The sequence below is a fragment of the Electrophorus electricus genome, chromosome 6 (assembly GCF_041902795.1).
Source record: "Electrophorus electricus isolate QZ-2024a chromosome 6, ASM4190279v1, whole genome shotgun sequence".
NCBI lineage: Eukaryota > Metazoa > Chordata > Actinopteri > Gymnotiformes > Gymnotidae > Electrophorus > Electrophorus electricus.
This window is the reverse complement of record NC_137502.1, coordinates 26627904-26643923: the sequence shown is the minus strand read 5'-3', so window position 1 is coordinate 26643923 and position 16020 is coordinate 26627904. Positions and strand designations below refer to the sequence as shown.

The window sequence follows — 16020 nt, the reverse complement described above, 5'->3', positions numbered from 1 at the left end:
ATGCGTGAGTGTTTGGGTGATGTAACGAGACAGTCTGGCTCGCGGTGGACAGGACAAGGCAGCTGCTCCCAGACAGTTTTCTCCCTGTTGCCTTTAATTGGAAGCAATGAACGTTGGTCTTTTTAAAAAAGAATGTTGTTCCATCGAAGAGCACGTTTACATCACGCTTGGTCATGGACTTGTGGCACATTTCTTTTTGGCTGCTAGCACAACTGGAACCTTGATAATGGTTTGACCTTAGTCACATGTCACCATGATGCAACAATGCTCAGCATGTTTGGCTGAAGTCGGACAAAGAAAACTAGAGGCTGAGCTCCTCAACAGATGCACAGTTCACTTGCATTAACCCGTCTGATGAGGGTGAGAAGAAGTGTGCGTGTGTGTGTGTGTGTGTGTGTGTCTGCATGTGTTTCCGTGCATGTGAGTGTGTCTGCGTTTGCTGGAGCGTGTCTCTCCGTGTGTGTGTGTGTGTGTGTGTGTGTGTGTGTGTAGGTAGGGCATGGGAACACTGGCCTTGATGTATGATTGTGGCCTTGATGTTGGCGTTTGTGTGCACAGAGATGAGGTCAGAGCCCTGCACGCCGCACGCCATGCTGACCTGGACATTTCCTCCTGGCTGGAGCGTGCACTTAACAGACACGCCACCTCAATTAGAAGGACTTCTCTGTGTTTGACATACATGGATGTGTAAAACCCTGTTGAGCCTTGCTCTTAATAATGCAAGCTGGGTTATGTGGGTTCTTTCAGACTCTGTCGTTTCCTTGTGCTTTCAACTCTTCTGCAACTGTGACTTTGTGAAGGGTTAGATTTTGTTCTGTTTAACAGAACAATCATTTGGCTCTGCACTTTTAGAAACCAAAATATCTTTTTAGATGCCAAAATTATTTTTCCCAGAACCAGTGATCGCCGCCAATAATAATAATAAATACATTTAATTTATATAGCACTTTTCAGGGACCCAAAGATGCTTATAGTTGACAAAAAGACACTGATGGACATAATGTATGCAGTAGACATTTACAAATAAATATGATTATAGAAGACCTTGAGAGCTGCAAGACATGGTTGGCCACCATCAGTAACCCAAACTTGGATAAAGTCAAATCCACATTCCCACGTGCTGCAAATCCCTGTTTGAACTCAGGGCAGGGCTAGTGGCCAGCCTGTGCTGCTGTGTTGATTCTTGGTAGCTGGGTCCTCTCTCGTCTTCACACACACATACACAGACAGACACAGAGGCCCTTTGCTTTGCTCAGGCGCGTTTCTTCTCAGTGGCTCTGATGGGGAAGGCCTCCGTGTTATATCGGGGCCTGGTATGAAGCCTCACTGCATGTTGTTAAATGTTATGAACCGAGGCTTTTCCCTTTTTCAACTAGGAATTCTGACGCAAATCAGTTCAACTTCCCTCCCTCAGATCTCGCCTCCAGGTTCATCATTTTTTAAACTTCTGAAGTTTAACCCAGAGTGTTTCTCTGGAATGAGACAAGCAATGAAACACACAGTGTCTGTCACAGTCACACAGTCTTAAGATCATTATTATTATTATTATTATGTTAGTAATAATATTACTAGTAATGGTAACAATAATAATTATGATATGATGTGTATTCTATATATCTATATAATATTGTGTGTGTGTGTGTGTGTGTGTGTGTATTATTTTTATTTTTATATATATATATATATATATATATATATATATATATATAAATATATAAATATATATATATATATATAATATATATATATATATATATATATATATATATATATATATATATAAATATAAATCTCCTATTAAGTGGTTCCAAAGGCATCATGAATATGATCAAGTATATAAATACAGTGATTATCCACTCTCACGTTATTCAGTTTGACACAAACGTGTTTATTCCCAATGCTGCCATACCAGCATTTTTCAGAAGCGTTTCAAGCACTTTAATAATTATTGTGAGCATTATTAAATGAAGATTTACAGCCCAGCCTGCTTCTGCTCAGACCCAGTGTCTGGAGTGAACGGACAAGGCCACTTCACGCCAGCCCATTGTTAAAACCTACAGTATGAATCATCTTGCAAGCTAACCAGAAGGAAACTGAAAATGTATAGACCAACAGCATGTGATTGTGGTTCGTTCGGTGGAGGGGTAGGACGTAAGAACAAGTGCCATATAAACACGGCAACAAAGGGACCAATTTTGTGTGTCAGTGAGACAGGAGAGCTGCTTAGATATTAATGTAACCTAGCAGAGTCACAGTCTCAGACCGGCTACTGCCTCGACTGACCGAGACCACAAACTCCTGCTGGACCCCACTTGTCCTTGCAGTCATCTGGACCTTGTGTTCCTGAGCGGTCACATCCCTGAACAAATCCACATCTTCAGTCTTCACACTGGGAGCAGCATGTGGGGAAAACACGCATGTTTACAGCCGCTCTTATCCAGAGAGACTTACGAAAGTGCTTTGTCATCTACTCCTAGAATATATCCTAGCCAGTACAGTAGATTAGAGTCCAAGATGCCAACAAACTAGAATACTGTTTAAATACGGGAAATACAGGGATCAATGCTGATACCTCAAAAAATGACAAAATGTGCATAAATGCAAAACCAAACTGACAATAAGTGATGTGAAGGGTTCAGTTAATCAATAGTAGCTCAAGACGATGTTTCTCTGTGGAGAATCCCAGCAGTCAGTAAACACGGAGACAGGCAGCTAAATGCTGCAATTAAATGACATTCACATTCAAATGCAAATTTAAATGGGCTCTGATTGTTTGAATGTTTTTCATGGGCCTCTGTGGTAGTGAGATATGGAGTTGACTTGCAAAGAAAACATTTCTCAATGAGACAAACACCCACAAAAAAATTGACACATGGTTGAAACACAAGTAATGCATTCAGAGCTAAATGAGACAAATTTGTGTTTGTTCACAAAATGGATTATTACATATTGTGGCCAAAAAAAAGTATTTTTTTTTTAAATACACAAAACAAGATGGTGACTCCTACTCCAGTTAGTTCAAAACCCTGCAATGCCAAGAGTCAAGCAAAGAAAAGAAGACTTATTGTGAAAAATACTTTTTAAAAAGTGTAAGATTGCACATACCTAATTTATCCATATCCCTAAGAGTGAGCAAGCTCTGCTCAGGCTGGTGTGTGTGTGTGTGTGTGTGTGTGTGTGTGTGTGTGTGTGTGTGTGTGTGTGTGTGTGTGTGTGTGTGTGTGTGTGTGTGTGTGTGTGTGTGTGTGTGTGTGTGCCTACTGCAATTTAGATGGGTGTGAGCCATCCAAACAAATACTGGGTTTGTAAGAAATGAAACATCGTGTAGTTTTACTTCGATCTTATATTGTCATGACTCATTTATTTCCATGTTCATTCTACTTACGTTCTACATCCCGTCATACTGTCTCATACTGTCGGTTCCTGTCATCTCTGTGACCTGAAGGTGGCCATGGCAACACAGGTCATCTTGGTGACCTGAAGGTGGCTGTTTAGTGGCCATGGCAACACTTCTCCGAGCTTGCTGTCAGTGCTCTCTAGGGGCGTCATTAAAATCTGGCCTCCCTGCACCTGATCTGGTTTCAGTCCGTCGCGCTGACCCCATCACGGGCATGCATCCCCCAGCACCCGTGTCCCCCACTGCTCAGCCTGGACCTGATCTGGGTTCAGTTGTCATGCTGACCCCTTCACGGCCATGCACCCGTGTCCCCCACTGCTCAGCCTGGACCTGATCTGGGTTCAGTTGTCGCGCTGACCCCTTCGTGTATATGCGCCCCATCATTTGTGCCCCCAGCTGCTCAGCCTGGCCTGCTTTGGCTCAGACTTGCTTGGCTCCAGTAGAACTCAGAATCTTCTCTGGGGACCACCAGGTTCCTTTGACCAAGTTAGATGGTTAGGAAAAAGAGTACTCACACACACACACACACACACACACACACACTCTCTTTTATGTCCTCTCTCCAGAGGCCGCTATATATACCGGCGTCCACTTTTTTTTTTTAGCTCCAGGTCACCTTATTTGTCGAGGCATGTCAGCTGTATAATGGACCAGCCCCGAGTCCCTGGGGATGGGCTGGGGGACTGGGACTGGGGCTCAGCTGGGGCTCGGCTGGGCTGTGGCTCGGCTGGACTGGGGCTGGGGCTCGGCTGGGCCGGGGCTGGGGGACTGGGACCGGGGCTCGGCTGGGCTGGGGCTCGGCTGGGGCTCGGCTGGGCTGGGGCTCGGCTGGGGCTCGGCTGGGCTGGGGCTCGGCAGGGCTGGGGCTGGGGGACTGAGGCTCGGCTGGGCTGGGGCTCGGCTGTGCTGGGGCTGGGGCTCGGCTGTGCTGGGGCTGAAGCTGGGGCTGGGGCTCGGCTGGGCTGGGGCTGGGCTGGGCTGGGGTTGGGGCTCGGCTGGGCTGGGGCTCGGCAGGGCTGGGGCTGGGGGACTGAGGCTCGGCTGGGCTGGGGCTCGGCTGTGCTGGGGCTGAAGCTGGGGTTGGGGCTCGGCTGGGCTGGGGCTGGGCTGGGCTGGGGCTCGGCTGGGGTTGGGGCTCGGCTGGGCTGGGGCTGGGAGCTTGGCCATGCTGCACACCCTCTGCAGTCCAGCCCGTCCATTCCCACTGTTTGTCTCCCTCTCTCTGGTTCTCTAATATCTACTCTCCTCTTTAAAAATTGGTGTATAATTTGGACCCATCAGGTCATCATATCCAGCGCTCTCTCAAACCCGTTAGCCTTTGTCGGCAAGCTGGTCTGCGGGGGCGCTGAGAGGGTGCACACAACCAAGCCTTCATTGGATTTATTTGTTTGCCTCTTTGTTGCCAACAGATAATGAAGCATGTGAAGCCTGGCCATAAGGAATATGAGATGGAAAGGTAAGTGAGAGTGGAGCTCTTCAGCACGTTTGTCTCGGTGATCTTAGAGGTCAAAGAATCACAACACACACCATCGCCCCAGAACACAAGATGCGAAAGACCTTAGAGAAGACACTGTGTGTGTGTGTGTGTGTGTGTTGAGAGGCGTGATCCTCTCAATGCTCTGTGTTCTGTATATGTCCAAATATCTTCAGCGTTTGTTGTTTGTGGCGTGTGTGTGTGTGAGCACAGCACTGTCATTCGTGGTAAATTTGATCACAGACGCACACTTTTGTGAGTACTCTTAATATCCTTTGGGTATGCCTGTTTGTACGTCTTTGTGACATGTCTTAGTTCATGTGGTGTACGGTTCTGCTCACACGGCACAGTGTAGACGTACTGCTGCTGACGTGTGCAAAGGACTTCCTAAAATCTAGAAAACGTTAATTGCCATAAATCACAATGGGTCGTTTTAACCCTCGGAGACTGGGCGCGTTTCCTCAAGCTCGATGTTTCCCTTTCAACGAGACATCTTTGGGTGTGAGATGAAGTCTTAATTCTGGTTCTTCAGAGTCTCAGCCAGGTTCCAGGATGCCAGCACTCCCGACAGACTATAGAGGTTTTCTCACATCTGCAGGAGATCCTCAGAGCTGCAGTGCAATCAGTAATGATGGAACAGCATCAGACAGCCAGGTGGGAAAAAGGGCAAACTCAATGAGCCGGTCCTGGGCTGGATGCGAAGCTACTATGTTGGACATGACGCTACTCTGCTGGACACAGCGCTGTTCTAGGGTACAATAGACCACCCAGACCCTTCTAACAGTGGCTCACTGTAGCGTGCTGCAGCCACACTGAGATTTCTAGTGAGCTCATTTGCTCATTACAGGGTTAATGTTCACTTTTTTTGAAAAGTTGTTTTCAATGTTTCTGTGACGCAGTACAGTTCAGCTGGGTGTGACGTGAGCCGGAGGTGCCAGAGCGAATGAGCGTGCTGAAAGCTAATTCAGAATGGCTTCCAACGATTGCTTTGATTGATTACAGATGGCGTCATTGACTGTGCAGTAATGGCTGGAGCATGCGTTGTCTGTGGGGAGTCTTCAGGAAGCGTGTCGTGTGCACGTTAATTGAGTTTCGCTGGAGTGAGGAAGAGCATGTCTGCAGTCAACAATGCTCCAAATGTCATTATTGTATTGTAATGCAATGCAGGGCAAATCCACTCATGGCTCCTGTTCCACCCTTGCTTGTGAGAGTCTGTTCGCCCACGTGTATGTGTGCCCGCCTGCGTGTGTGTGCGCGTGTGTTTTGTATTAGGGGTGCTTGTACATGGATGTGTGTATGAGTGGTACACACACCCACACATGTGCTGTGCTGTTAGGTGTATAGGTGTGTATTCATTGCTGTGTACTGTCAGCAGTTCTTTAGCCATTTAGTCTGTGAGGGACAAGCTATGCAGGTCCAGGGTTTGAGAAGTGCTTTTGTTGACTTATCATTAGGAACAATTTGATTGGATGTCACCAAATCTCGGAAGCAACTTTTCTTCTTTAACCTGTTTAGATAGCAAGAAAAAAGCTCATTCTCTCTCTCTCTCTCTCTCTCTCTCTCTCTCTCACACACACTAAAGAGACTTTGCACTTTGGCTGAGTGGCTGTAGCTCTGAGTCTTATTTCCTATGTGGCTGTTCACTGCAGCAGCAAGCGTGTAACTTCAGCCTAGCGTGTTTGGAGTTGAGGCATGGTAGAGCTGTAGCCTGTCTCTGACAGATAGCCTTGACTCTGACGCACTGGCACCCAATGCCAGACACTGTCCACATTCTGTCTGCTGCTCAGAATGAAGCACATTTTGGAAGGGCGGCTGTGGCTTTGAATTGTCAATAATGCACTAAAAAGCCTTAAGAGTTATTTTTGAAAAATAAAGAGAGGAAAACACCCTCCCCTTATCACATCTTCCTTTAGCATAAAGCCATGGAGCTGAAAGGACAGAGCGCTCATGTTGTGGCCCTCCTCTGAAGCTGGGCATGTTCAACTCAGTGATCTCCAACGAGACTTGTATGTTGGTTGTGTAACCGCATCAGACTGGAGTCGTGAATTCAAGCCCTCACAAAGCATCACAGCTCACCTCTTCTCATATCTCCAGATCTGAGGCATCATTTTTAGTGTACATGCAATCTCATCAGGTTCCTGTTGATTGTGGAAGAATGCTGTCTGCATGCCTGCTGGCCAAGACCGATGGTCACTGATGATGCAAAAGCATGCAGTTACGGCATTCAGTGGAGTTGAATGACTGTTGGTTTTTGCGTTTAGAGGATCATGTGCTGGGTCTTTCACTCAGCATGGTTCTGCCAGGACCGGCTCTGCACTGAAGTAAGTCCCTTGAGCTGGCTGGAGAGAGCTCTCTTGACCTTTAACCCAAAGCTCTGAAGGGCCCGGTGTCGGGGAGGAACCCGGGGGACCCCTGAACAGCTCAACAAGCTCGGATGGTTCTCGAACGTTCACAGGGTGTGCTGTCCAGCCAGAGCTCTCATTAGTACCACTAGTAATTTACACAGGAATATTCTCTCAAAGAGGTTCAAGTGAGGTTCAGGGTTTGGCTTCTCTCCTCATATCTGCTCATTTACACGATCCAAGCTCCTCAAAGAGTCTGCCATGGCCAGCAAGGAGTTGCAGTTCATGATGGCGTCTTCAAAGTGGCATCACTTTTTAGGTCATTATTACAGTCAAAGGAATGTAAAATTGTATCATTATGTGAGATTTTTTTATAAGAATTTTCAAGAATATAGCTACATTTAATAATCGAAAACTAGCTAACTGTTATTATACAGTATGTTCTTGTACATATTGATGTTACATCAGCTACACTGTTCACAAAGACGTAAATGTGGCATCAGAAACGTGTTGGACGCTGACTTCGTGAGGATTGGCGATGAGCTGGATAAAAACATGAAGCCATTTAGGTTCACAGCGCTTGGACCCGATCCGAGGCTAAAGGTTGCCGTGTTCGCTACTCAACGTCTACAGCTTTCTCTTATCTGGCAGAATCTCTGGGAATTTCATGAGGTGTAATTCTGGCAAATGGCCTGTTCAACTTTTTTTCTTTTTTACTTCATCTTCTAATAGACTACAGTTTGTTTCAGCGTGTCTGTGCTCACTGTTGGAAAGCCAAGTACAATATGACTCATTCTATTTGGCAAGGTATTAAGATATGGCATGGCTAAATATAACCCCCGTAAGCATGCGTTTTGTGGATTTGTGGCTCTGAGAATAATGCAGATTTCCATCTAAGCAGTGTGCATCTACTGGAGCTAGCTAGCTTCCCAGAGACATTAGCTGTGGTTATCTAGCGTTAGATGTAATCTGTGAAAGCGGCTTCATCCAATTCTGGCCATGCAGTGCAGATTGAATTTGTGTTATGCTGGATTTGGGGTGGGGGTTGTAATGGCATTGCTTATACTGCACTGCCCCCCCCCCCCCCCCACCACACACACACACACACACACACACACACACACACTCACACACACACAAGAAAACTGGTATCTTTGTTGAGTTTGGAAAGTTTTGACTGACGCTGATGTGAAGCAAGGGTTTGAATGACAACTACGATTTTAATACTCACTTGCCTCATTTTTATCAGCTATTCCTCTCACGTGCACAAGCATTTGCAGACTTTTTAAAATAATCTCTGGGTGCCCCATATTATTCTTTGATGAAAAACACAATTTTTCGTAAGATAAGGGATTAATCTTAGAAATCAAAACCCTAGCAGGTTGTTGGTGCAAACACATTTCTTTGATTTTCCCACAAAAGATTGTTGCTTAGAAATGACTGGGTTATCTGGACTCAAACAACTGTCGTCAGTTATTGAGTTAATGTGCCTCAAAGTCTGAAAAGGTTAAAGGTGCCTGTCACACACGGGTTCCACCTTCTGAATTGCCGCAAGGAAGTCGCGCGACGTGGTCAAAGGTTTGGTCTCTAAGGGAGGAGTCTGGGCCAGCTAAGGTACGTCTGCATCAGCGAGGTTGGTTTTGCTGTGCCCGGTGATGGCCAGAAGCACTTGGTGTGGACCTTGTTCCATGTCACTGTTGGTGTTACCAGGATTCATTTGACATGCAAGTGGATTTTTCTCACGGCGTTTCATCCACTCGACCTTAACCTTGCCCCACCCTCGTCTCTTACCTCGTGTTCTGCAGCGGAGGTGCCACCTGGGAAATTCTCAAACTGCAGAACCATTCCCTGTTAGTAGGTTACTGGTTATTAGCTTACTGAGCTACCACTGGGGCACCGGTAGCTTAGTGGTTAAGGTACTTGACTTGTATTCAGAAAGTTGCCAGTTCAAGCCCACCACCAAATTGTTGGACCCCTGAGCAAGGCCCTTAACCCTCAATTGCTCAAGTTGTACTCTGTCATAATTGTAAATCGCTTTGGGTAAAAGCGTCCGCTAAATGCCAGAAATGTAAATGTAACGCCGGTCCAGCTGTGGCCTCTTCTGACTGGGGCAAACGCACGCCAGTCCAGTCCTGATCAGCCGGAGTGGGAAGGTGTGGTGGGACCGAACATCTGCTGTGGGCAAGCAGTGGAACGTCTCCCATCTCATACTGACCCTGCCTCAGTTCCTCTGTATGCTCCTGAAGACGACGTCAGCCTCTGTTTGCAGACCAGCAAACTGCTCCTCACACAGGAAGAAGCGGAGCTGCTTTTCGGCAGGAGCTAACCCTGACCAGCTGGGACGAGCTGATGGCGCAAGTGGAAATAACCACCTAAAACCACAGCAGCCATTTGCAGGGACGATCGGGCACCTGTGCTGTTAATGATGTGGGATGGGGGGGACGGTTGATGTTGGTGAGAATCCACGGAGCAGTCTCACATTCCTGGGATCCCTTCGCTTCCCCACTGCTGCCCACACCAGGCTTTTGTTCCAAGTGCCAGCTTTTGACATTTATCAGTGTGTTGGCACCATGTTGAGGGTTATCCAGGTGTACGAGACACGTAGTGTAACATATAATTCAGTTTACCTTTTCAGAGGACAGCTGCTTTGTAATCTGCCAACTTTATTGGTTGGATGGGTGTTTGACAAATAGACCTTTTTTTTTTTTTTTTTTTTAACGGTTACGTTTTAATTCATGTCTCATTCCTTATGTCACATTTTCTGTAAAGATTTAACTTTTTTTTTTGTTGTTGTTGTTAAATGTCACACCTGAGTACAATTTCTACCAGTCTGTTTTTATATTTTTTTTGTGTTGTTTGTTCTGCACACGGGCCCTCTCGAAACCCTGCAAACGTTCCGAGACAAAGCTTCCTCCCACAAGGAACAAAAAACCCCGAACTGACAGTAGAGAAACACAGCTGTTGTTATGGTTACAAGTTAAAAATAGCATGCACAGGTGACAGGGGAGCCAGGAAGACAGGATGAAACGCCACACCGAAACCCGACAATTAACGGCGAGTACGCTGCACGCGGCCTCGCCTGTGTGATACTGGATCTGATTGTTGGTGGGTTATCACATTATTGTGGTCCTGGCTGATTTAGACTCATCGATCATACCTAATGTTTCAGCCATTGCTCCTGACACCAAGAGGATGTTTGGAAAATGGAGTGTTTCAAGGAGGGCATCAAAGGAGTGTTCATGTTTAACTTACCGCACACGTGAGCACTGTTTAACAAAGCGAGATGAAATTGGCTGGAAGCCCCCCCCCCCCCCCCCCGCGCGTTGTAAGGGCCAACCGAGGCCTCCGCTTCCGCTTGTATTGCCCCGCCACTCCCACGTGTCCGTCCCACGTGCCTCCTCCCGCAACGGCTGCACACGCAGCCTTGATCAGAAGCTGCTGGAGGTTTTAATGAGGAGGCGCAGCGCTCGCGACAGTGCCGGCGGCCGCGACTTCAAAGCCGCAGATATGGCGGCCCGGCGGGGGAAGGGTGGGGGCAGGGTGGGGGCAGGTGGAGGTTGGGGACAGATAATGGCTCGGGCCTATGTTGCTTTTGATTGGTGCTGCTCTGGTTGGTCCTGTCTTCTGTAGAGTTGGTCGGGGGGGGGTTCTCTGAGAAGCAGAGCTTTGAGGGGTATGTATATATCTGCCATCACACCAGAGTTGGTTGTCAAAACAAACTTTTTGGGAAGGGTGGGGTAGATGTCAGTTTTTGACGTACCTTTGTAGTGGGGTTGGTGGCGTGGTTAAAAAAAACAGATCCAAACCCACGTGAGACTTGCTCACTTCTTGTTTTCTATGGTTGGTTTTGTTTTGATTTTCTTTTTCCTCCACCCACCAGGTTCACAATCAAAATTCATAAACTCCCCAGCACGTAGTCTAGCGGAGGGAGTGTTCTTCTCAAAGAGCACGCTCTCAGCATCCCGCCAACAGTGCACTCAGGACAGAATCATATTTCCGTTATTCAGTCAGCCTCCGTGTGGCTGTAGTTTATAGTCTGGAATGGCACTGTTCCTCTCGCAGTGTGAATATTCTTGTGTAAAACCTTTCCAGCTACCAGCCGTGCTCTCCTGGAGAAGGTCTGGTGATGGGTACGGCGGGCTCGACGCCCCAAGCGTGCTCTGTGTAGCGGCTAACTGCGCCGCGATTCTGCCTCGGAAGATGTTTTCTGCCTGTAAAGTTTTTTTGTCCCTCTTCATGTGCCGCCTCAGAGACGCCGGGCCTGTGTCTTTGGGCCAATGCCGTCTCGGCCACGGCTGCTTTGAGGCCTGTTCTCTGTCAGAAGCATGCTTCAGACCATATGACTTCCACTCCCCAGCGCTGGATGTGCTCCGGTAACACCCGCTGGGACCAGCGGCCAGACAGTCTCTCCGCCCCATACACACGGTTCACGTCAGCCTTGCCCGTGAGCCGCTCACCTGCCGCCTGCCAGGACGACGGGTGAATACGACAGCCGCGGTCCCGGCGCTAAGCAACAAAAATGCCCCGCTGCTTACCAAGCTCAGTCCTGTCGACCTTCGTTGTCTCTTTTGAAAACCTCCCCGGGGAGAGCTGAACGAGGGGAGAGGAGGCAGACTGTTCCTTCTCCGGAGCGCTCCTGGAACGAAGCCGCTAGCTCTCGCTGGGCTTTAATCAATGGAAAACAGGGCGGCTGTTATCTGTGTGGGGAAGCTTTGAACCGCACACATCTTTTGAAAAGGAACGGTGGGGCTGGTGGACTCCTCACTCGGATGGCCCTCATCTCTTCATACCGCAACATGCAAGTGTTACGAAAAGGGAACTGAGATTTTCAAGCTAAGACGATTACTAATTAGTCTTTGTTTTGTTTTTGGTTTTTGTTCTGCCAGCTGCCCAGTTCCCGTACTCCGCTGCATCTGTCTCGTGTCTTCGTAATTCCTTCCGCACGTGTTCGTCTACATACAAGCATATGTTTCTGGGGAAGTACTGACAGGAGGATGCAGACATGTCTGATAACACCCTCTGATTGTCACTACAGAGACCAAAGTAACGACCCACTGTTTTGCCATCTTGTGTTCAAGGACCTTGTCTGATGTGGTTCATGACAGTGTGTTAAAGATTTCCAAAAATGTCGGCACCCAGTTGATTATTGGCCGTGACATGCTGCCCTGCGGTGGGGTATGATGGCCAGCTGTGAGTGGCTCTTGAAATGTAGCCACGCGTGCGTTTTCCTGTATCGTACTAATATAGGCTTCCCTGGGCTTTGTTCTGTAACCCTAACTTTTCTGAGAGTTCTTTTCATCCAGCCTTCCAACGTAGAGCTGTCTCCACATCCATCAGGATGGAGTGATGGCTGTGGCATTACCGTGGCAACAGAAACGAGACAAACCTCTCCAGCCTTCCAGGATAAAGATTCCTACCGCATCCTGATTCATTTGCCAGCGGTGTGAACGTCTCCCAGCCAAACGTTCTGGACCGAACTGATAAAAGTGAAACGCGACCAGCTGCTTCCATCAGTGACTGCTCTGTCCACACAGTGCCTCCACCGTGTCTCTCTGTAAAAGGTTTTTTTGGCACGGGTGCCTCCAGATATAGGTATGGATCCCGTAATCAGGCCCCTCGTCGCCTATTCCAGTAAGGGGGCTCTAGTTTCAGCGGCTATTCTAATTTTCCGGCTTTGTGTCTGATTCTTCGTCCTTGCCGCTGTCCTCTGTTGAGCCCTAGGCACTGGCTGTCTCTATAGTTCCAGTAACCTGCCACGCTTGTTAAAGCACCTTCCTTAATTTGCTCCAGCTGCGATTTACCTGAACACGAAGGCATCTTGTAAAGCCGCCTTTTAAAATGCAGACTTCCAGGGGATTTGAGGCGCGAGCCCGAGCTCTGAGGTGGCGACAGAGGCTCTGGGTTCAGGCTGAAAACTTTTGGCACTCTTGGAGGACGCGGAAGAGAAACCAAGAAGGATTGGAGAGAGAAGTGACGGGAATGGAAAGAAAGAGTTTGGAGGAGAAGGGAGGATTTGGAAGGAGGGCAGAAGGAAAGAAAAAAGAGAGAGAGCGCGCGAGAGCTAGAAAGTTACAAGAGAAGCTCCAGAGAGCTTTTGTTGTGATTTTTGGCCAGGGAGGCAGAGGAGCCCGTTCCCTGGCCCACTCTGCTGCACCCGGGGGCTCTGAGCCTCCGTCAGCCCCCAGTGGAGCCCTTGCTCTCTGTGCCAGCTCCAAGGGCCTCCGAGGTGGCTCTCTCCCCAGCGAAGACGAGCCCCGAGCGCCGCGAGGATCCGAGCCCCCTGCAGACGGCCAGACCCGGCGCGCAGGCAGGTGCGACGTCCTCCTCGGCCAGAACCCGAAAGAACCGCCCCCGAAAGGCACCCTCCCCGGTTCCTGAAGGTCGCCGCGTTGAGACCTCGCTCAGTGCGGCTCGGCTCCTCCGATGGAGTGGATTTGAGGTACAGATGTGCGGCGTCATTACAAATGCCAGGAACAGTCACGCAACAAGCATCACGCGCAGACCTTTGTGGGCGTGGCGCGCTGATTTGGCACTGCGTCCATCTTGAAGAAAGCTGGTGGGAGGATAAGCCGCGATGAAAAATCGCCTTCTGCCCCATAAAGGAAAATCCCGGAGACGATGGCTGGAAGTCGCTGGCCAGAAAACGGTTTAATCCTCCTGAAAAGGCAGATCCTGATTGGGGAGGGTTGCTTTTTTGCCGTAGCAGATTAAACAGTCTCGCCTCCCCTCCCTTCCTGCCATCTGGCAGAGTTTCTTCGTTTTATGTCTGTTATTAAGCGCATGCCAGTCGTGCGGGAGGGTTTCCGTTAAGGAGGCAACCATACGGCAGGGCCGGGGCCTGCCCATCAGAGCGGGCGATGGAGTACCGGCTGGGCGGCGGGGGGGAGGAGGTCTGCAACCCAGCTAAGCCAAATTTGAAGGGTTTCGTCTCTCCTCAGACAGCAGTGAGTCATCGGCTCTTTTGGTGAAGGTCAATGTCGATCTGGGTCTGAATCACTGATTCAGTGATGTACGGAACAGATGGGTGGAGGATTCTTTGCTCACAGCAGTGATAATAATCGTAATATACATTTGTGTGTCACGAATCAGCTGTAAGTGACGTTCGGAGTGCCATGAAATATGGACAGTTAAGTGATATTGACATTCAAAATATCCTGCGTTTGTGTAACAGCGATACTGCGACTCAGGTTACACTGTGCCCAACAACGCTTTGTTTCCTGGTTCTGCGCATTATTACTTGTTTCTCCTTGTAGAATCAGCTGCTGTGTCTGAGTGCTGGAGTTCTACAGTCACGGTTGGGGGTGACAGATGGGGAGACTGAAGTCATGCGCGCTTCCTGCGCAGGATACCGGAGTGAGGCCATGCGTTCCTGGCTGCATGTGAATCAAGGAATTGCCGGCATGCCGTGTGCTTTGTTCCGAGAGCTGAGACGAGGTGCGTTGTCATAGCTTGGCCCTCCGATGCGGGCGCTGGAGTGCTTCTCTCTGTTGCCGTGGCACCCAGGTGAACAGGCACGTGCGGGACGTGCTGCCCCTGTTCACCTCCGTAGAGCAGCAGGGAGGTTGCACTTCTCTGCATCACTGCTGGATGCGGAGTTCCCCCGATGCGTGGTGGGACATTAATCGGGAGGCGTGGCCACGGTAGCGGGGGCAGGTGTAACGCTCATTTCCACCTCAGTAGATCCTCCTCTCTTCTGTGGACGTCCGCTGGCCTAGTGGATAGCACTTTGGGCTATCGGAAGGTTGGGGGTTCTAATCCTGGCTCTGCCACGCATGCACACCGGACCCTTTAGCAAGGCTGACCAGGACGGTTCTTTCATAATCCAGGTCGCCAGCTGGGCGTGTTGTGCCAGCCAACACGAAACACATGGACCCTCTATTAAGTGTCTGGATATTTGATATACATGTCTCTTTCTCTATTTCTAATTAATTAATTCATTAGTACTTGTTGTGAAGGGCACCTCTGTCAGTTATTAAATGGTGAAACAGTTCATTATAAAAACAGTAATGTAACTGAAGCTGACTCTGTGGCTAGCTGGTTTGTATTCGTTATAATTAGATTCAAGGGTGACATTTATCTGGGTGCATAAAATAGCTGGAAGTGTACGCTGGGTTTGTTGTACCGTTCCTGCCGCACTCCCCCGTGAGGTCCTCTTTCACAGGAAACGTGAAAAGCTTTTACGCAGCTTTTCTTCCTTCAGTGCTACGCTTTAGGGACGAGTTCCCTTCTGTTTTGGGCTGACAAATTTTGCTCGGCGCATTTGTGTGAGTAATGCTAATCTTTACCGCCTCACTGTTGTTGGAGAGCGGCGTGAGATCTTTTGTATTTCCTGTAGCTGTAGCTGCCGTGGTCTTCCACGCGGCACTGCAGTAGTTGCCGGGAGACCCTTTGCCTGGCCTTCAATGCATGCAGTGCTTGGCCCTGCTGGACACATGAATGTTTTAAGTGAGTGAACGAATATTTTAGCTCCCAACATCCGTTCACACGCCCTTAGTGAAGTGTGGGCATCACATCACTGCGTTTCTTAATGGCTGTCATTCGTTACTACCCACAATCCAGTGCTCTGACGTTGTAATTATTCTTAGTTCGCTTTTGAATGTGTATGGGCCACCTACCGTGATGGGGGTGTTTTTGTAAAAAGAATTTAAAATTTATTTATTTATTTTTGTGGCTAACAGCAGTGGAGTGGTTTTGTATCTGCTGGCAGGAGAGTGTTTTCAGAAAGACAGATTGCCACTTCCATTTTATTTCACACCTCACAAATGATGATAAAATAGTCCACATGCTGAACTGTAACGCGATAACAT

At 48.5% G+C, this 16020-nt stretch overlaps 1 protein-coding gene across 2 annotated transcripts in view; it reads left to right on the top strand.

Annotated features, from left to right (window-relative positions):
* Positions 1–16020, top strand: part of pepd (peptidase D) — a 45225-nt gene that overhangs the window by 22221 nt on the left and 6984 nt on the right. For both annotated transcript variants that reach the window (XM_027019784.2, XM_027019777.3), the window contains exon 9: positions 4807–4853. In XM_027019784.2, coding sequence (XP_026875585.2) covers positions 4807–4853 — 47 coding nt within the window. The remainder of the gene's footprint in view (positions 1–4806; positions 4854–16020) is intronic.